At 39.6% G+C, this 21876-nt stretch overlaps 2 protein-coding genes across 2 annotated transcripts in view; both read left to right on the top strand.

The window, feature by feature from the left end:
• The first annotated feature begins 8932 nt into the window (after nucleotides 1-8932).
• Nucleotides 8933-10365, top strand: LOC136873691 (SOSS complex subunit B homolog). Its single transcript, XM_067146816.2, has 2 exons — nucleotides 8933-9069; nucleotides 9272-10365. Exon 2 carries the CDS (start codon nucleotides 9493-9495, stop codon nucleotides 10117-10119), a length of 627 nt encoding a protein of 208 aa, XP_067002917.1. The 5' UTR covers nucleotides 8933-9069; nucleotides 9272-9492; the 3' UTR covers nucleotides 10120-10365.
• Nucleotides 10366-10515: 150 nt separating this feature from the next.
• Nucleotides 10516-21876, top strand: part of LOC136873690 (solute carrier family 35 member C2) — a 42554-nt gene continuing 31193 nt past the window's right edge. The window contains exons 1-4 of the mRNA XM_068228007.1: nucleotides 10516-11494; nucleotides 11674-11888; nucleotides 12018-12090; nucleotides 21046-21164. Coding sequence (XP_068084108.1) covers nucleotides 11333-11494; nucleotides 11674-11888; nucleotides 12018-12090; nucleotides 21046-21164 — 569 coding nt within the window. The 5' untranslated portion in view covers nucleotides 10516-11332. The remainder of the gene's footprint in view (nucleotides 11495-11673; nucleotides 11889-12017; nucleotides 12091-21045; nucleotides 21165-21876) is intronic.

Below are 21876 nucleotides of genomic sequence, written 5' to 3'. Positions count from 1 at the left end.
TCTCTGACCCGCCTAATTTGGAGGCCGCGACTTTTTTTCTAACGCTTACGCGTAGGCGATAATGAGACATCGGATTTATACGCTGTATAAATCACCAATATATGCATGGAACTATGCTGCAAAAAGTGGCGAAATATGTATTTAAAGTATCCCCTCATTTTCATGCTATTAAACACTTGCACTATACTAATGCGATTCACCAGTACATAAAATCATGATCATGAATAAACAACTGAATGAAAAACAAAAAATCACACTCCTTAAGCTGCGGCTGTTCCACTAGTACAGTACTGTGGCGTTTTTTTTTTTTTAAACTAGCTTCACCGATCTCGATAGCTGCAGTCGCTTAAGTGCGGCCAGTATCTAATATTGGGGAGATAGTAGGTTCGAACCCCACTGTCGGCAGCCCTGAAGATGGTTTTCCATGGTTTCCTATTTTCACACCAGGCAAATGCTTGGGCTGTACCTTAATTAAGGCCACGGCCGCTTCCTTCCCACTCCTAGCCCTTCCCTGTCCCATCGTCGCCATAAGACCTATCTGTGTTGGTGCGACGTAAAGCAAAAAAAAAAAAAAAAACTAGCTTCAATGCGGAGAATGATCTCTCCATAGATGTGATAGGCCAGTACTTAAATTCGGGAACGAGTGTAGGTATTATTCATTCTGGTAGATCCACATTATCAGTACCAGCCAAATATTTCTTGATAGCTACCATGATAATACCAATATAGTAGGTCCGTTAATGGACATTATAAATTTTCCAGCTAACTCATTCCTGGGTGCCAGCATTTCGCCCCAGTGTGCTAAGTTGGGCTTATCAGTTGGTAAATAGCACACCTACCAAGACGCATGGCTAGTGCATACCGTGGTGGCTCCAAGTAGCCTACACAGTAGCTTCCACGGTCCGTGGTGGCTCCAAGTAGCCTACACAGCGGCTTCCACGGTATGCACTAGCCATGCGTCTTGGTAGGTGTGCTATTTACCGAATGATGAGCCCAACTTAGCACAATGGGGCGAAACGCTGTGAACCAGGAATGAGTTAGATGGAAAATTTATAATGTCGTCTTTTTTTTTTTTTTTTTTTTTTTTTGCTAATTGCTTTACGTCGCACCGACATAGATACGTCTTATGGCGACGAAGGGACAGGAGAGGGTTAGGAGTGGGAAGGAAGCGGCCGTGGCCTTAATTAAGGTACAGCCCCAGCATTTGCTTGGTGTGAAAATGGGAAACCACGGAAAACCATTTTCAGGGCTGCCGACAGTGGGGTTCGAACGTACTATCTTCCGAATACTGGATACTGGCCGCACTTAAGCGACTGCAGCTATCGAGCTCGGTGTTTATAATGTCCAATAACGGACTAACTATATTGGTATTATAAATTTATTCATTCGGAACAAATATTTCAGGTTCCCCATTGGAATCAACATCTTTATCAGCTACCGTGATGTCATAGCCTGGTTTCGTTTAAGGACATGACGATATTTTGTTTGGAGACGGAGTCCGAGGTTTCCTGGGTTACCTTCCAGTTCACGCTTCACGTTCTCCATAATGTCCAGCGGATCAACTAGATGAAACCCACGTATTTCTAGCTTCTTCATTGATTCTAGCTGGCATGATTTGGAAGGGTGTCTTGATGAGTGCCAGTTCCCTTTGAACCGTTTCATTGCCGAAAAAGTTCACGCCACTAATTAAATTTTCTTGAAGACTGCTTGTAAAACATTTTAAAATATGTATAATACATATCGAAAGCATGCCCAATAAATCCTAAATTTGAAACATTTGCACTAATCTCAAATATATGCATATACAGGGCATCTCTTATACACCCAAACCGAGCGCACGGTGTTCGTACTCTGCGCTACAGTAGCTGCCTCAGCCGAGCTTAGGTGCGCACGGCCGCTCTGCTTTAAGCAATCTTACCTTATAACATCAATCACTCAATCAATCACTACTGACCTGCATAGAGGGAAGTTGCCCGGGTGGCAGATCCCCTATCTGTTGTTTTCCTAGCCATTCCTTGAATTATTGCAAAGAAATTGGATATTCATAGAACATTTCCCTTGGTAAGTTATTCCAATCCCTAACTCTCCTTCCTATTAGTGAATATTTTCCCCGATTTGTCCTCTTGAATTCCTGCTTTATCTTCATATTTTGATCTTTCCTACTTTTAAAGACACCACTCAAACTTATTCATCTACTGATATCATTCAACGCCATCTTCCCACCGACAGCTCCGAATATATCACTTAGTCGAGCAGCTCTTCTACTTTCTCCCAAGTCATCCCATCCCAAACTTTGCAACACTTTTGTAACGCTACTCCTTTGTCGGAAATCATCCAGAACAAATCAAGCTGCTTTTCTTTGGCTTTTTTCCAGTTCTTGTATCAAGTAATCCTGGTGAAGGTCCCATATACTGGAACCACACGGGTACTCTAGTTGGGGTCTTACCAGAGACTTATATGCCCTCTCCTTTACATCCTTACTACAACCCCTAAGTACTTTCATACATCCTTACTACAATCCCTAAATACCTTCATAACCATGTGCACAGATCTGTACCCTTTATTTACAATCATATTTATGTGATTACCCCAATGAAGATCTTTTCTTATATTAACACCTTGGTATTTACAACGATCCCCAAAAGGAACTTTCAACCCATCAATGCAGCAATTAAAACTGAGAGGACTTTTCCTATTTGTGAAATTCACATCCTGACTTTTAACCCCATTTATCATCATACCATTGCCTACTGTCCGTCTCACAACATTATCGAGGTCATTTTGCAGTTGCTCACAATCGTTTTACGTATTTATTACTCTGCACAGAATAACATCATCTGCAAAAAGCCTTATCTCTCATTCCACTTCTTTACTCATATCATTGATATATATAAGAAAGCATAAAGGCCCATTAATACTGCCTTGAGGAATTCCCCTCTTAATTATTACAGGGTGGATAAAGATTCGCCTACTCTAATTCTCTGAGATCTATTTTCTAGAAATATATCCACCCATTCAGTCACTCTTTTGTCTAGTCCAATTGCACTAATTTTTTTCCAGTAGTCTCCCATGATCTGCCCTATCAAATGCCTTAGATAGGTCAATCGCGATACAGTCCATTTGACCTCCTGATTCCAGGATATCTGCTATATCTTGCTGGAATCCTACAAGTTGAGCTTCAGTGGAATAACCTTTCCTAAACCCGAATTGCCTTCTATCGAACCAGTTATTCATTTCGCAGACATGTCTAATATAATCAGAAAGAATGCTTTTACAAAGCTTACATGCAATGCATGTCAAACTGACTGGCCTGTAATTTTCAGCTTTATGTTTATCTGGAAGTGTCATCCTTCATAATGAGGGACTTCATAAACACCATTAGGATTTTCTGTACCGGGCGAGTTGGCCGTGCGGTTAGAGGTGAGTTTGTACCCGGGAGATAGTGGGTTCGAATCCCATTGTCGGCAGCCCTGAAGATGGTTTTCCGTGGTCTCCCATTTTCACAGCAGGCAAATGCTGGGACTGTACCTTAATTAAGACCACGGCCGCTTCCTTCCAACTCTTAGGCCTTTCCTATCCCATCGTCGCCATAAGACCTATCTGTGTCGGTGCGACGTAAAGCCAATAGCAAAACAAACAAAAAAAGATTTTCTGCACACCAACAGCGAGAGGCCTCATTCGAAAAGAACACAAGCTGTGGGTCGAATAAACGATCATTCAATGATGTAAGATTTTTTTTTTTTTTTTTGCTATGGGCTTTACGTCGCACCGACACAGATAGGTCTTATGGCGACGATGGGATGGGAAAGGCCTAGGAGTTGGAAGGAACCGGCCGTGGCCTTCATTAAGGTACAGCCCCAGCATTTGCCTGGTGTGAAAATGGGAAACCACGGAAAACCATCTTCAGGGCTGCCGATAGTGGGATTCGAACCTACTATCTCCCGGATGCAAGCTCACAGCCGCGCGCCTCTACGCGCACGGCCAACTCGCCCGGTAAATGATGTAAGATACAACTCACAATATCTCACTCTTGTGGCTGGATCAGCAAGTTTTAAACAATGAGCCCGCATATGCCTATACGGTTTCATGTGCAACAGCTTTGTAGCTCTGCGTGCAGAAGAAACCGAAAGCCCCACGTGCTAATTTTTGTGAGTGATTTATTGGGTGACCATTCAAAATTCGCACCAGTGCCATCTCGCTTTTCCTCTGTTAAAACTATTCGTGTGTGCGCATGTCTTTTTTATTGAGCACTGAGCCAGTAGTTTCAAATTTATTTATAATTACGCGAATCTGTGCTCAGGAAGATGGCACTTCACCAGGAAATTGCTGAACAAATGCATCGCGTACCCGTCGAGCGACTCGTACTTAAAATACTTTTACATACGAAAATACGGTGTTGCAATGATAACTGTCACACCATATTAACAGCTGAGATTCAGACTAGCTATTGATGCTAGGTCAAACACGTGAACGCTCCTTACAAGGTCAAGAACTATGCGCGCTCCTCCCGTACAGCTGCTTAGGTCTCGGAGAGTAGAAACGCCGCTCGACGGTCTGGGTTTATAAGAAAGACCCCGTACATGTGCTGATAACATTCATAATTTGTCCAGTTTCCCCTTTAAACACACTTCTTTGTCGGTTTTGGAGGTCTGCATATCGGCAAACAAAATATGCATTTGCATACATATCCGATGTCTAGTGATAATAAATGGCGTCCAGAGAGTCCTGGAACAGCACTTTTTTCTAGTAGATGGCCTATAGATGACCTTAATGTCTGCGAGGATGGGACCCTACCAAAGATGATTTCCAATGTTGAAGACACCACAAATACCGAGCCCCCGAGCCAGATGAATTAACCAGTTAAGGTTAAAATCCCCGACCCGGCTGGGAATCATAAGCCGGGACTACTTGGAAGCCATGGAGCTGGACACGTAGGTGGTAAATACGAAGACAAAGTACCAAGGGATTTGCATCTAAAAGTAGTTCATCTCCATTGTAGCTTCCATCTGTTTTACCAGCAGGTGGTAGTTACAGGATTAACAACGTCTGACTGGGGAAACGCCAAGCTCTTTCTATTGAGTTGCCTGACGCTTACGGTCGGGAGATAAGGTGGCACAATGCAGCTGTAATACAAGACCGGATGTTAATCGCTCCGACTCCGTATTCAAGTTGGACGGGCGGATATGTACGGTATACATATGTATTAGGTCTGTCACATAAGTATTGCACCTGTCAACCGCTGCAGTGGAGTGTGAGAATAATAATAATAATAATAATAATAATAATAATAATAATAATAATAATAATAATAATTGTTACCGTGGTTTGGTGGACCAGCAGAGGTGAAAGAAGGTGCCGGGATGAATGGGTCTAACTACAAAGTCAGAGTTAATTTAAAATTTTAACAAAGGTTATACTTTCAGAAGAAACAACAAAATCATAACAACTTGTCACTTAATGAAATAACAATTTGGAAACAAGATCCAAGATTTCAGAATTTTAACACTCTTGGGCTACAAGCCCTAGTATTATAATTTTGAGCTCCTAGCTCAACTTTTGCACGCGAGCACAAATTGTTCAAAGGGCAGAAAGCCCCTAATCCCTGGAGCACTTGCTCCCAACTTCAAATATCAAGCCTCCCAGAAGCACAGTTACCACACTAGAAAAGAGCTGACACGCTCTCAGGTTTTTCAGGTTTATTTAAGACAATACCATAAAACTTAAAATTATTTGCCATCAAGGCACAACTTACAAAAAAGAAACAGGGGTATCTTGTACCCAAGCCACTGGGCCTTAGCAGAAAAGAACAGGTTAAGTAAATTGCCCGAAACACCAAATTGAATGGAGGCGTGTACTTGCACTCCTAAATATGCATTCTTAAAACATAAAAGGCACTAGGCCGATGAAACAGGGGCTATTCCCAAACTATGGGGGTGACTCGTATATGAATGATTTAATACATTACGGAAAGGAAGAAAACCAGTTACAAAACGTAGTCACCTCAAACCAATATGAAGGGGAGCTCGAGAAGGTAAATCACTCTCTATCACCGAATCACAGTTACATATTTTATGAAATTTTCACATTAGCCGGCAGAATTTACATTTTTGAGAAGTTGGTTAGATATTAAAGTTTCGGACCTATCCCTCGGGTTAAACTGCGGAGCTAGCAAGAAATAAAGATGTTAAACGGCCATTACCTTGCTAAAGAACTGCTGCCTGCTGAAAAAGGCACCTCCCGCCTCCTGCTTCACATACACACACTTAGTTAGATGTTGATCAAATGGCCAAGAGTAGTGAAAATCCGCAGTTTATAAATCCTCGGGGAAAGTTCGAGACCTTTCATGAATAATCAAGCCACACCCTCTCAATTTTATTGGGCCATACAAAATTTACACTTACAATCGAAGAAGTAATCCAGGATTGGTCGGAAATTAATTACAAAAATTAGCGATTGGCTGGATTCAAAACTGGCGGAAAGAAAATATAAATATTGCCAACCCACAAATGAATGAACGAAATTTAGTAAAGAAAAACTTATGAATACAAAATTTCTTCAAAAAGTTCTTTCACTTCGCACCAGGGTGCATGCTCATAGTTTTTGTAGTGACATCTGTTGTAGAAAGTACAAACTTCTTGATAAATGGTAACCAAAACACGTTGAAATTTACACAGTCCTGGAGACTTCACAATCACAAAATTAATGTAGTGACATCTTCTGAGTAAAAGTTTAAGGAGGTCTAGTTCCAAGTTCACTGTTCCTCCAGTAGAGGAGGTTTTATTGGCGCAAGATTTAAATGTGCGGCGTAGAGGTGTACCTACAGGTACAGTAATAATAATAATAATAATAATAATAATAATAATAATAATAATAATAATAGCCCGCCTAGTGGCCATGATCGTTAAGGCTTTGAAGTCTAAACAGTCTGACACCGTGGTTAGCCGGTTCGAATCCCGTTGGTCGAAAAAATCACCATCAGAATGTCGGCCGGCAGGGTAGGAGAGGTGGTGGTATATAATTTCTAATCACTACATTGCTTGCCAGGATTAAATTCCAAACCTCTCTGGAGTGGTTATATGGAGTGAGAGCATATGACGCTGTTGATGGTGGTTCGTCCGTCGGATGGGGCTGTTAAGCCTTGAGCAGACTCCTTGATGCTATTCGACAGGAGTAGGCTATGTGGCGGCAGCGGATTTCACCCTCGCCCTTCCTACTATCATATGTCACGTCATTCATTTCATCTTATTAACTCCTCTGATGAGAATGACGACAGGAAATGCATCCAGTCGTAAAAAACCCGCCACGACAGATTCATCTCACCTCATACCCGAACCCGTAGAGAAACACGACAAGGACAGGACAAATAATAATAATAATAATAATAATAATAATAATAATAATAATAATAATAATAATAATAATAATAATAATAATAATAATAATAATATCAGGCAGGGTTCAGAAAAGGTTGTTAAACGATCAATAAGAAAGATTTCGAGATGTGTATGATGCTTTAAATCAATAATAATGTTATTTGTTTTACGTCCCACTAACTACTTTTTTAAGGTCTTCGGACACGCCGAGGTGCCGGAATTTAGTACCGCAGGAGTTCTTTTACGTGCCAGTAAATCTACCGACACGGAGCTGTCGTATTTGAGCACCTTCAAATACCACCGGACTGAGCCAGGATCGAACGTGCCAAGTTGGGGTTAGAAGGCCAGCGCCTTAACCGTCTGAGCCACTCAGCCCGGCATGCTTTAAATCGTGGCGTGCTCATGAGCGTCTTCCGGGAGTCTGAAGCTGATGAAAAGTCCTTGACTTCAATTAGGCAAACCCTCACAGACACTTTTTTCCCAAGTTAAATTTATGGATGAACTCTCCAAAACAGGCCTAAGGCCTAAGGCAAGGAGATAACTTACCGAGCGAGTGGGCCTCGCTGTTAAGTTCGCCCAGTTGTGAGCTTGCGTTCTAACCCCACTGTCGATAGCCCTGAAGTTGGTTTTCCGTGGTTTCCCATTTTCACACCAGGCAAATACTGCTGTTGTACCTCAGTTAAGGCCGCGACCGCTTCCTTCACACTCCTATTATAGTCCTTTCCTAACCCATTGTCGCCATAAGACCTATCTGTGTCGGTGCGACGTAAGGAAAAAAAATGGTACTCCGTGGAGGTAAAAATACATCGCTACCCCACCCCCACATCCCCCAATAAATTCATAGGACAATATATAAGAAATTTAAAGTTAAATTTTCCTGGTGGTGGGTTACATACTGAGTAAAATGAAATGGCGTATGGCTTTTAGTGCCGGGAGTGTCCGAGGACAAGTTCGGCTCGCCAGATACAGGTCTTTGGATGTGACTCCCGTAGGCGACCTGCGCGTCGTGATGAGGATGAAATGATGTTGAAGACGACACGTACACCCAGCCCCTGTGCCAGCGAAATTAACCAATTAAGGTTAAAATTCCCGACCCTGCCGGGAATCGAACCCGGGACCCCTGTGGCCAAAGGCCAGCACGCTAACCATTTAGACATACTGAGTGTCATTGGAGATTTGAAGTGAAGATGTCATGGAAGAGACTGTCCCGACAGCAGTCCGTTGCAACTTCCCGATACTGAAACCTCTATCACCCCATTTATTGACTCTGAATACTATGCATTCTTCTTTCAGTTGTGAGATGAATATGGCTCAGCTACCAGTTGTACGAAATATCCTTTACAGGTTCCGAAAGGAAGATCAACTTTATTATTGCACGGAGTTTATATCAGGAGCCTTGTTTGTAGGCAACTAATCGTACATTCGTGTGCAGCAAGTACGCTATTAAATACAGTGTAGGATGGCAAGAAGTTCGTCATCAACCGAGATCTGCCGATGTTCAACGAAAATTGACGAAAGCAAGGACGAGCCAGGCGATGGCGTAAACAGAGCCAATCCCCGTTCAGTACGTTGCGGAACGCGGTGGGGAGCTGAAGTTATCGGTAAGCGGTGTATTTCGAAGCTGGTTGCGCTTCGACGCAGCATAAGTAATTTAGCACGCTGTTACTCCATTCTAACGATGTTGAGTTTTAATCAGGTAAAGCATATACTCTACACTTCGGAAGTAAATAACCTTATGGCATTCCTATTTTCTTCTTTTTCATAAGGTGGTCTGATTTAGCGACCATGAGGGTACCGCTATAACTGAAGTTCATGGATTATTTATTTATTTTTAAATTTACTGTCTCAGTGGAGAATGTAGATGTTCAAATATTTAAGTGCTCTTTTCTCTTTTTCAGTGGAAGCCAGCATGAAACACAGCGAACGCAATATTCGCCTTAAACTCAACTAGTGGCTGACGTACGTATTTACGGCTGTCAAACGTGTAGACACAAGAAAATCTTCGATCCTAATTTATACTGTAAAGAGCTAATTACCTTACAATACTTTAAATGTGGAGGCATTGCCATTATTTACATTGGTTTTAATAATTATAGTGTGTCTCTGGGTGGCGGAGAAGATGGAGACAGTGCACATCAAAGATATTCGACCGGGCTTGAAGAACCTCAATGTGATATTTATTGTGCTAGAAGTAGGACATCCTACCGTCACCAAAGAGAATCGTGAAGTTAGAACTTGTAAAGTGGCTGATGCGACTGCTTGTATAAATGTTTCTATATGGGACGACCCTGGAAAGTTAATCATGCCAGGAGATATCATTCGACTGACCAAAGGATATGCTTCAATTTGGCGGAATTGTCTTACTCTTTACTCGGGAAAGAATGGTGATATTCAAAAAATCGGCGAATTTTGCATGGTCTACAATGAGCAATTAAATATGAGTGAACCAAATCCGGCTTTAGCAGCCCAGTTGGTCAATCAAACTTCCGGAGCTCCCAATAGCAATAATATACCAGGTAGCAACAATGGAAACAGTAACAATGGTGGTATTTTGAGTCGGCATTCAGGGAGTGTTCCTAGTTCACAAACTCCTACATCGCAGCAAAATTCAGTAGGGCCCGGAAAAGGAAATATTACCAACACTAGATTTAGTAGTGACACAGCTGGAAGTGGTAAACCTCAAGCTAAGCCTAATCAAAGAGGCAAAGCTAGTCATAGAAATGGGTCTCGAGGGGAAAGGAGGTAGGGTAACAAGGGATTTTATTTGTGCGACTGATAAATTATTGGTCTGATGTTAAAATTGCGTGTGAATCTTAACGAAACGAGTCATCCACCTATAATGCATATGACCCTGAACTATTTAAAGGGTACATAGAACAGTGATAATGAAGTGAAAATTGATCAATCTACCCCGGTAGACGGATATTTAATTGTATTCCAAATAAATTTTCGAGTCTGATATTAAAATCTGAGTATGTTTTGTTACCAGTGATCATAATGCTTTTTGTTTTTGAGGTTATGTGACCTTCGTTGTATCAAACCAGGAAACCTTGATTTCCTACCATCTCCCCATGTTCCAGAGAAATAATTTCAATGTGTGCTTGATTCGTTTCAACAATTCTACTTGGTTATTCTACATTTTTCATACATTCGCATAAATCGTTTCGAAGTTCTGTACGTGTCCGTCAGAAACAAATGTCGTTTAAGCGCAAATAGTAGTGAAATGAGGTGTAGTATATGTGTGTTACTCTATTAAACAGGGCCATACAATTCAAACTAATATTCGTGTTCCATTTTACAATTCTATTGAGTTACGTTACGTGTTTGAAGTATTTCTCATTACATCCTCTTCAAGTGGACGCCATCTTTATCATGGCGTTGGTAACAGCACGTATTGGATGTTTGAGGAAACAAATTCTTATTTTATGTTTGTAGAATTAACGAATGGATTCGTGATTTTATTTTTAAACACGCCGTGTGCTCTGATATTTTACGTCGCAAAATATGTTTTATTGTTTTTTAATAATATAACCACATAATATTAAATGACAATACCAATGACGTGTTCGAACGAGATAATTCGAAGATAAATTTGCCGTTTGATACATTTGCATTTTATGTCGTTTGTTTGGAAGTGATTCTCAGCTGTTTTATCCGATACTGTGTGGTGCTGATAGGTTGAATGTTCTTGCAGAGCGTTTTTTATTTACATTGCAATAAAATCTGCATATATATTTTGTGCCGCTACCAGTTTTAATTAGTATTGAGCTCTTTACGCAGGTGATCTTTTCTAACTGGTCCCCTTCATCATTTACAATTACGAAGAAATTAATCAGTACTTGAGTTGATAATAACCTATGAGATGTGTAAAGCCTGTCCTGTTGACAGCTGTTTGTTTAAAGTCATTACGTGCGAACTTCATTTGACAGACACATGCTTACAGGTTGTGAGGTTAGACAATGACTAAGATACAAGTGAAATATGGTAAAAAGAAATTAGATGGAAACGGTTATTTGTGCATTGGGCCATTCTGTTGGCTTACAATTAAAACTCTCGGACTGATAGGAATTTATTTTGCATTTTCTATTGGAATAACTTTTTATCAACGATGGGTGCTACAGGTAAGATTTGCTATATTTTGTTTGCAGATGATTATACATTTTGATTTTGATCATAAACCAATGAGGAGTGCTCATGGAAAAGAAACGACCTAAAATACAATTATTCTATGTAAAGTTTCATTGAATTAACACAGATATTTTATTCCTGTGTTTTAAAATATGTCTACTAATACTTTTAGGAATTACACTTTCCACTGTCGATGGTTGTGTGCCATCTGTGTGTCAAGTTCATTCTGGCTGGAATTTGTCGGTCAGTATGGCAGTGTTTTACCTCACAGGAAAGGGTTGTCCTAGATTGGAGCCCTTATGTAAAGAAAGTGGGCCCAACAGGGATTGCAAGTGGACTTGATGTTGGATTTTCAAACTGGGGACTCAATCTTATTACTGTGTCACTGTAAGTGTACTATACCTAATATCTGGCATGCATAACAGTGTGCATACTCAAAGGTGTAGCTTGAAAATATTTGAATATTATTTAACTTCATTTCGTGATGATTGTATTTATCCCTTTGTACTTTTGCAGATATACTATGACAAAATCTACAGTGATTATATTTATACTTGGATTTGCTCTCCTCTTCAAATTAGAAAAGAAGGTAATCATTTTGTTCCCTATTAGATTTCTTTAAATTCTAGCCTTCTGAATGGCTGTCTCTCTTTACTAGTTGTATGCTTTATAGTACACGCATCCATAATTTAGGTATTTTCAATGTTTATAAAAACCTGAGATGGTGGGTACCAGTTCAGTGTTGCGATGATTTTTGGGAAACACAGTTGTCAAAACTAAACTATGTCAGTGGATGCACACAGAATGTCAAATTGTTGACTTTTTTGCAGTGTAAGTGGTTGGACATACATAGTTGTGTGTGTATATATTAATGGTAATGCTATTGGTCTGCTTATAGTGGTTAAACATCAGCGTGAGTTATTTATCACCATTCTCTTGGCAAAAGAGGTTGGCTTTATTGAGGGGTGTGTGTGTGCGTGTGTGTGTGTGTGTGTGTGTGTGTGTGTAAAAGTAGGCTGCATAATTTAGCCTAAGTACAATTGAACCTCTCTCTTCTACGGACACAGTCGGTTCCATGGAAAAGTATCAATTACAAGAGATGTCCGCTGAAATAAAATTGTAAAAATTAATCAAACATTTTAACGGCAAATAACATCCACCTTAAATATAAGCATACATCTCTATTTCGTTTATTCTAAATAATTTCTAACTAAATATTTGCCTGGGAGATATTACAAGTGATTTTACAACCTTAACATTCATTACAGCTTCGGAAAGTAATCATTCAGTTGGGCATAAAAATTTAGCACATTTTTCTTTGCTGCAGTATTCTTGAAAAGGGAATAATTACCCAGCGGACACTCATTCTTTTCTTATTCACCTCAACTTTCAGGTTATTTACAATTTCTAATTCTTTTTATTGTAACACTGACCCACTCACTGTCTGTTTACTAGAACACATTTAAATCACTCCTATAAGTTACCGCAATGTTCACTTCTGTGGAAACTGATTCCTTTCTTTTCATTCCTATTTTCCTCCCACTGACTATAAATGTTATTTTATTCTTCACAATTGTGTATTCTGACAGTTTAATTTTTCACTGAAAAGCCCTTTTACAGTTTCTGTAATTACATCCCTCCTATTCATGTTGACTGGGTGATTGAAATGCTATGGTATTTCTGTCTCAATAATTGGCACATGAAAATCTCTTCCTTGTCCAGTTTGGCAAAAATTCAGAACAACTTACATTTTCCAACGCACACATCTAGGCACGATTGCACTGTCATAAGCCATTGTCTCGTGACAAAGCCATTGGTCTGGATCAAGCAGAGGGGGCCTGGGGGCATAAGCCCCCAGGTTAGAAGCCACAACGCGGCCCCAGGCCTCTATTATCCCGCGTGACACCTTCATTGGTCTGGATTGGTTAGAGTAGGTTAGTGACAAAGCCATTGGTCTGGATTGGTTAGACCATTGGTCTAGGTCAAGCAAAGGGAATCTGAGGGCATAAGCCCCCAGGTTAGAAGCGGCCCTAGGCCTCTAGTATCCCGCGTGACACCTCCATTGGTCTGGGCAGTTGTGTATTTCTTTTGCGGGGGTTGGTAACGGAATTCATTTTACTTCATTGCTGGGAGTGACATCATATCCCATTGTCTCACCCAATGGAAATGCTGGTACGTAGTTAGGCGATGAACTATGGCGCGTGATAAATTCTATTAGGTTATAAAAGGAAAATTACTCCTGGGGGACGGGGGGTGGGTTCTGAACTGTCGCAGTGAACACATCTCTCCTCTACAAGGTATTCCACTTAAGATTTCCAACATATCCTTATGCTATAAAAGTGATGTAAGTCTTACTGAATTTCTACGGCAACTGAACTAGCTGACCTCGACGTTATCAGCAACAGTCTTGAGTTATGAATGAAATCATGCAAGATTGATTGGAAAAATCCCTTTGTAACTTGTGAGTAAACAGTCACTTGCCCATTCCCGGGCAACTAGAGTTCTCGCAATGTACACTAATTAAAACACAAGACAACCCTAACAAAAGATTTGGAAAGAGCCCCTTTAAAGAACGGTTAACTACTAAAATGAAATGCAATCTTTCAAGTTTAGTGTTCTCTTTTGTTGGTTGGAATCGAACCCGTGATCATGGGTCGGACACCACCACTGATCTCCCGTGGAAGCTAATTAACCAGTGAATGACGGGTACGACCGCTGTAAAATTCAACATTTTTATTTAATAATAATAATGGTGCATGGCAATCTGTATAGGCTTGGTGGTGACCTAATGAGGATAAAATGTATGGCGAAGGCATCATAAATACCCAGTCCCCAAGCCAGGGGAATTAACAGTATGACGGGGTTGATTCTGAAAATTGAATCGGGGCCATCGGACCAAAGGCAAGCATTCTATCCATTTAGCCACAAAGCCGGACTTTTATTTGCTAAACCGTAGGGTACCATCTCCACTGATCAGAGGTTGAGCATTGGCAGTAGCTTGTGAAGCAGCCTTGACAACACAGCAGGCTACTCCATTGACTAATAGCTACAGTTCAAAATGCTGAAGGCTTGTCGTTCACTAAACCAACCATCGAAAAGGGGTAACCTAAGTCAAATACAGTCGAGACAATACACGACACGAATTTAACCTTGTTAAAATGGGAGACAATTCGACGGTGGTGCTCCTAGTGACTTGACCTGAAAAGTCGCGCTAAATTCAAATATCAATGGAAATGCATATACGAAAATGGATAAATAAATTAGTCTAGAAAGAAAGTATTATTGAGATATTAACTTCGAAGTTGCTAAGGCAATTTTGGATAAATGAATGAAGAATTATTTAAAAGGTTATTATTTAAAAACTGAAATTAGACATATAAACAAGATGTGAATTGGACTGCTGTGAAAAGGCTTGATCTTTCATTTATGCATTACTCTTTTTGCTTTAGCATTCCTGCCTGAACTTTTACAGTTAGATTTGTCCTTTTTGCTTTACGTCGCACCGACACAGATATGTCTTATGACGATGATGGGACAGGAAAGGCCTAGGAAGTGGAAGGAAGCAGCCGTGGCCTTAAAGTACAGCCCCGGCATTTTCTTGTCACGAGGGTAGTGAAAGAAAGACCGTGCATTCTTCTCTACTTCATAGTTACTGCAGCCAGACACAGCACATACCTTTCCCCTCACGTTGAGAGGAGATATCAAGGAATGACACACGTTACTATTTAATTATGTCAACTCACTGAAAACGCATAAATAACACCAAAAACTTCACACACAAATACACGTGCTCTTATGACAGAATCGGTAATTCTCAGGTCTACCCACTAGAGAGAGCTGTAATAGCTGTCCCTCGATATCTCGCTGAGTGTCGCGTATTGTCTCTCTGTATTTGCCTAAGTCTAGTGGTAGCCCACGTCTTCGATCCCAACATACGCCACTGGTACCTGGTCAGTAATCTATACTATTAATAAAGATGAGATGGTGTTTGTTTTGGATAGTTTTGTTCGTTCCAGATAGGCTCAAGCTACTGGACCGATTGAGCTGAATATTGGTAAGGTATATCCCAAGTCATGCAAGGGATATTTTTGATTTTGATATAGGCTATTAGATCTTTTCAAACTAGTGGGGGATTTTATAGGCGTATGTCCCAAATTCTGACTATTATTGCCCTATGTCAACTAAAATACTGGGTAAACAATAAGCCCTATCAAAAAATTAAGAGCACCATGTGGCCTTGAAATGAAATTTTCTACAAGAAAAGTCATATGCATTTCCTTCATAACTCTTCAACGGTTTTGGAGAAAATTTAGCTTTCTTGTGTTTTTGGCTGTGGTCACCTTAACTAACAAATAGGCTACTAATTTCATGTGTAAGTCGTCGTCCGTTCGCTAACAGGCCAGCTGACAAATGAGTGCACCATTCTTTGGAAAGCATTTGAATTCTGTAGTTGAGTGCTAAGCTTGCTTATCCATATTTGATGTGAAATGCTTTGAGCTGTAGTTTATTTATTCAACCATTTTCGTTATCTTAATCGTATTATACGCATATTTCATGTTTCTATCTTTTTAATATTGTAGGTTTAGGATTCATTTTTAATGGGTTTATAATTCACATTTCATTTTGCATAATTATCTAGAGAACCTGTATTTCAGTCATGGGGAGCTTTACGTGGCATACTGTTGAGTGTCGGTATATTTATGTACCCGGTGAGAAGGTCGTAAATATTTTCTACAAGAGTATGTTGTGAGACACACATACTTGCTGGCCAGTTTTACCCTTGCTCATGAATCTGTACGAAGAATGGATAGTTTACCTAGTGTGTTAATGTGTTAAGCACGCGAGTGAAATTTACGAATTTTTTTTGTTTGTCATGGGTTAATTAAGCGATTGATTTGCTCTGGAATTTGTGGCAGAGATCTGGAAGTTAAAGTGTGGTGAAGTAAATTTATTTTCGTGTGCTAGAAAAGTGCAAATTTAAGTGCTTGTCCAAGAAGTTTTGGAGGTAGGCCTAATTTATTTCCCCCTGTAAATGTTAGGCTTACATGTTTTGTAGCCTAGCCAGGCTGAGTGTGTCAGACAGTTGAGGCGTTGGCCTTTTGACCCTAACTTGGCAGGTTCGATTCTGGCTCAGCCCAGTGGTATCTGAAGGTGCTCAAATACACCAGCCTCGTGTTAGTAGGTTTAATGGCACGTAAAAGAACTCCTTCAGGGCTAAATTTCGGCATCTCCTAAAACCGTCAAAGTAGTTATTGGAACAAAAAAGCAACAGAGTTGCCATATCGAATGGCTTTGCTCAGCAGCATCACAGGAAAGCAGCAGCAAGTACATTTGTGAAATTCGGTATTTAAGTTCAAGATAAAAGTGAGAAGGAACTAAACTACAAATTATTTTTATGAACTCAAGGGCACCAGAGGTTTACAGGGGGCTCATATTGGTTTTCAAGGCACAACAACAACAAAACGACTGCATGTAAATTGGTGAAATTCAGTATTTAGGTTCAAAATAAAAGGTGGAAAAAAACTACGCTGCAAATTATTTTTTTGAACTTAGGGGTTGGGGAGTATAGAGGGGGTTAATTTTGCTTATCACAGCTTAACAGGTAAATGGTGATTCACAAATTTGTGAAACTCGTATATAAGTTCAAGATTAAAGGGGGGAAGAAACCAAGCTGCAAATTATTTTTACCGAGCGAGTTGGCCGTGCATTTAGGGGCACGCAGCTGTGAGTTGATGGTGATTGTTTTAAGAGGAAGTCTGGGCAACCATCCTCAATGACGCTATTCAGAGAGAAAGAATAGGAGGGATCCGACACTTCAAAAAATGAAGGCATCGGCCAAAGAGGGCCACAAAGTGAGCTTGCATTTGGGAGATAATGGGTTTGAACCACACCGTCGGCAGCCCTGACAATGGTTTTCCGTGGTTTCCCATTTTTACACCAGGCAAATCCTGGTTCTGTACCTTAATTAAGGCCATGGCCGCTTCCTAAATACTCCTAGCCCTTTCCTATCCAGTAGTCACTATAAGACCTACCTGTGTTGGTGCGAAATAAATCCAATTATAAAAAAAGAATATTTTTAATAATTCAAAGGGACAGGGTGTTTTGAGGGTGCTCATTTTAGTTTTCACAGCATACTGGGAAAATGGGCAGCATGTAAATTTGTGAAACTCAGTATATAAGTTCAAGATAAAAGAAAAGAGAAACTAAGCTGCAAGTTACTTTTATGAACCCTATGGGATCGAGCGAGTGGCTGGGTGGTTTGGGTCACATAGCTGCCAACTTGCATTTGGGAGACAGTGAGTTTGAGCCCCACTGTCGGCAGCCCTGGAGATGATTTCCCATGGTTTCTCATTTTTACACCAGGCAAATGCTGAGGCTGTGCCTTCATTAGGGCCAAAGTTACTTTCTTCCTGCTCATAGCCCTTTTCGTACACCATAACAGCCATAAGAACTATCTTTGTTGGTGTGATGTAAAGCAAAATTGTAAATAAAAAACCCTGGGGGACGAGGGGTTTAGAGGTATCTCATGTTGGTTTTCACAGCATAACAGGAAATCTGCAGCCCATAAATTTGTGAAACTCTGTATTAAGTTAAAGATAAATTGGGGAAGAAACCAAACTTCTTACTAATTTTATAAACTCAAGGGAATGGAGATTTTGAGATATCTCATTTTAGTTGTCACAGCCTAACGGTGGCACATACATTTTTGAAACTTAGTATTAAAGTTCAAGATAAAAGAAGGAAAAACGAAGCTGCAGATTATTTTTATGAAGTCAGGTTCGCTGGGAGTTTAATTGGTTCTTATTTTTGTTTTTATATTAAGGGTAAACTACTGCACATACAAAACCTCTGTATTGAGATATTCATGAATTTTGATTTTTGTTGCTAATTTCATATCAGTGCCGAACCACGAGAAAATGGGTGGACAGAATTTAAAATTGGGATGTAAAGTCAGGAAATAAGGCACTTAAGTCATGGATATAAATATTTTATTCAAGCTGGATGAAATGGTAGTTTAGGGGAAGGCATATCAAATTTTATTTTTAAATACCTGTGTTATTTGCCCTATCAAAAAGTACTACATAACAAAGTTATAAAGAATACAACCTCTGTTTATGTCGTATACAGTTTTACCATACTGACTATAATAGAATTAATGAATTTAGACTTTCATTGCTTATCAGTATCAACGCTGACAGTCCTAAAGGCAGATCAGTGATGTTGCTTGATTCCCGGGGTGGTTACAGGGGGCTAGAGCCCCCCATGGAAATTTTCCAAAACATAAAATAAAGAGAAACTGATTAAACAATCAGGGATATAATTGTAGAGTCAACAGATCTGTTGAATCTATTTTCTAAGATCTCGAAAGTGGGATTTTAAATTGTAAACTGAACATACCATTCGCTAAAAAACTGTTGACCCCTTGATCATATTTTTCTTGTTTTGTATTTTAATGTAAGATGTATACTGCAGTCTGAATATTAACATAAGTCATTTGTATCACTGTCCTTATAATGGCAAGTCTTACATGCGTGCACCTCACACGCAAAAGCACCTTCATTGTGTTCTGTCATCATTTTGTAACTATAACTCTCCCACATCGGCCGATCCTGGCAACGCTACTGATTGATTTATTTGAAGTTTCTCCCCTTTGCGAAGTGAAGTGCAATCATGATTTTTACCAAGTAAATGTGCCTGTGATTAGATACACTAGACATTATATATTTGACGTTAATGTTAGGCCTATGTGAAATGAGACAAATTACAGGAAAATTTGCACATTTTGCAAAGACTTTGCTTCCTCGGAAGAAACCAACTCAAAATTTGATGTTCAAGAACTTAAGCCAAATAAACGCAATGTAAATTCATTTGTGTACGTCTGTGGTTCCAAAGAACACGTTCTACAAAGTCAAATGATACATACTTTGAAGTACTGTAATTTTGAATGTACGTAGTCTGTTATATGACTGAACTGTTACTCCATAAAGTTGTTCTACTCCCCTCTGGCCTTCAGAAATATCTCCCAGTAAGAGATGAAACAAATTGTACATTTCTTGTACAAGGTGTTCATATGCACTAATCTCCATAAGGAAAATTGACATTGCATTTCTGTTCACTTATTTTTAGTTTCCTCTATGGGTGAGTGATAGAATGTCTGCCTCCAAATCCCAGGATGGTAGGTAAAACCCAGCAGAAGGTTGTCAACTTATTGAAGGGTGGTGAAAAATCATTTTAGCATGCCATGTTATGATGTTGGCATGCAAATGTTCTCTGATGACACTTTTACTGTTTAGCTGACTGAATTTAATTACAGTAGAACCCCATTTAACCGAAACCCGGCTTAACCGAAATGCTCTGGCAAAATTGTATTTTAATACTTTGTTTTTAATCTCTCGTTCTTAGCCGTCGATATTAGTAATTCTCTTGCTATATGTGCTGAGAGCTACTAGGCAAACCCTACTTTTAGATCATGACTTATACCAGAATGCACGTGTAGCATAAAACAAAACAGTTTCTTACCATCTAGTTCGTTCTTTTGTTTTTTCTTTGAATAAGCAGGAATTATTACTGTTACTGCATTATTATTATTATTATTACTGTATTATTCGTCGATTATGTAGACTGTGGTTAACTTTGCTTCAGTTGCGGAAGTTTCATTTTGTTTACTGCTATACCGCAGCTTCTGTTAGGAAACCAGGGAAGTCCTGTGACTTTTCTACATTGACATTTTTCTTTCACCCAAGGTCGTTCCACTGGCCTTGCGGTTTTATACTGTAGTTCCAATGCTTTTCTTACCCCATTGCAAAATAAATTGTTTCATTATATCAGATTGCTTTACGCTTTGTTGAACAAAGCAATGAGTCTACACCAGCTGATGTATTGTTGATTAAACGGTGGCGCGACATAGCTGCATGACAGTGCTGCACCAAGCAAATTGAGAAGAAAATCACTGATTTTATACAATGAGTGACACGTAAACATTTTAATGTTTGCATACAGTATGCAACTTTGCGTAACAGATTATATGCATTTTTATTTCGACGTTTAACTTCTGAAACTATTTACCATGTGTTATCCAAAAAAAAGGAGAAAAGCGTCAGTTTTCAGTCACATTCTCCAGCATAATAACTTCATAAAGAACTTGTTCGAAGGCAAGGTGATGGGAAAGAAAGGCAGAGGGAAACCACGGTTGAAGATCATTGAAGAGTTAGTTGAGATGATGGGATGACAAGGTTATGGAGAGATGAAAAGGATCGCAGAGAGAAGAGATCAATGGTTGCAGCGACAAGGCGAAGCCTTTCGATAATGATGATCCAAAAAAAACTTGTCAACCGAAGTGGCTCTGCCCCCTTTATTTCGGATAAACGGTGTTCTACTGTACTTAGTTTAATTGGCATCAAATTAAAATACCTGTGCACATTAACTGAGACCATACAATTACAAATACTGTTGTTAATATATTTTGTTTAAGAATAGAATCTTGTTGTTGCTTTTATCCTTTGTGCTTTAGATATAAGGTTCATTTATGATTGTTTCCTTTCAGTCATGGACATTGATTTTTATTGTGGGTATGATATCTGGTGGCTTATTTCTCTTCACCTATGAGGCCACTGAGTTTAACATGAAGGGATTTTTGCTTGTCCTAGCAGCTTCATTTTCAAGGTTAGTGACCAGCTCTTATACAGTGCAAGTAATGTCAGTGCTTTCTTCGTTAATTTTTTCCTTGGAATGACTTATTTTTATGATACTAGTAACTTTATTTTATGCTCTTCTGCCAGTAAAATATATCATGATTTTCATTGAATTCTTTTATACAATTATTTTTTTATAACTGGTTGTACAAGTTCAATCTTGTGAACTTCACTGGTCCAGTCTGTTAGTCACTGGCTGTTTTCAAGATAGAGGTTTTCATCATGACTGAATTTGATGGCATTCGAGGGTGTTTTAATGCAATAACTCTGTCATTGTCTCCTGACACATTAAAGAAGTACAAATTCCGACACCCTATGGCCTAGTGTTTCTTAAAATTTATAGCAAAAGGAAGGTCATTGTGAAATATTGTCTGGCTAACTGATTAGCATGTTGCCCTTTGATCCAAGGGTTCGGTTCCTGGCCAGTTCAAGGATTTTAACCTTCATTAGTTTTTCTTCTGGCTCAGGGACTGGGTATTTGCATGTCTTCATTGTTGGATTTCATCATAGGTAGGCCCTCATCCTCACAGATGCACATCACACACAGGGGTCACATCAAATTACCTGCATCAAGGCTCCCCAGAGGCCACTAGCCATTGTTATTATAAAAATGAGTCCTACAATATCAAATTACCAATAGCAGGAAAATTCTAGTCCTGTCACATATGGAAGCAGATGTTTTG

The sequence above is a fragment of the Anabrus simplex genome, chromosome 5, assembly GCF_040414725.1.
Source record: "Anabrus simplex isolate iqAnaSimp1 chromosome 5, ASM4041472v1, whole genome shotgun sequence".
Classification (NCBI taxonomy): Eukaryota; Metazoa; Arthropoda; class Insecta; order Orthoptera; family Tettigoniidae; genus Anabrus; species Anabrus simplex.
The sequence above is the reverse complement of the archived record's forward strand: the minus strand, read 5'-3'. Positions and strand labels throughout refer to the sequence as shown.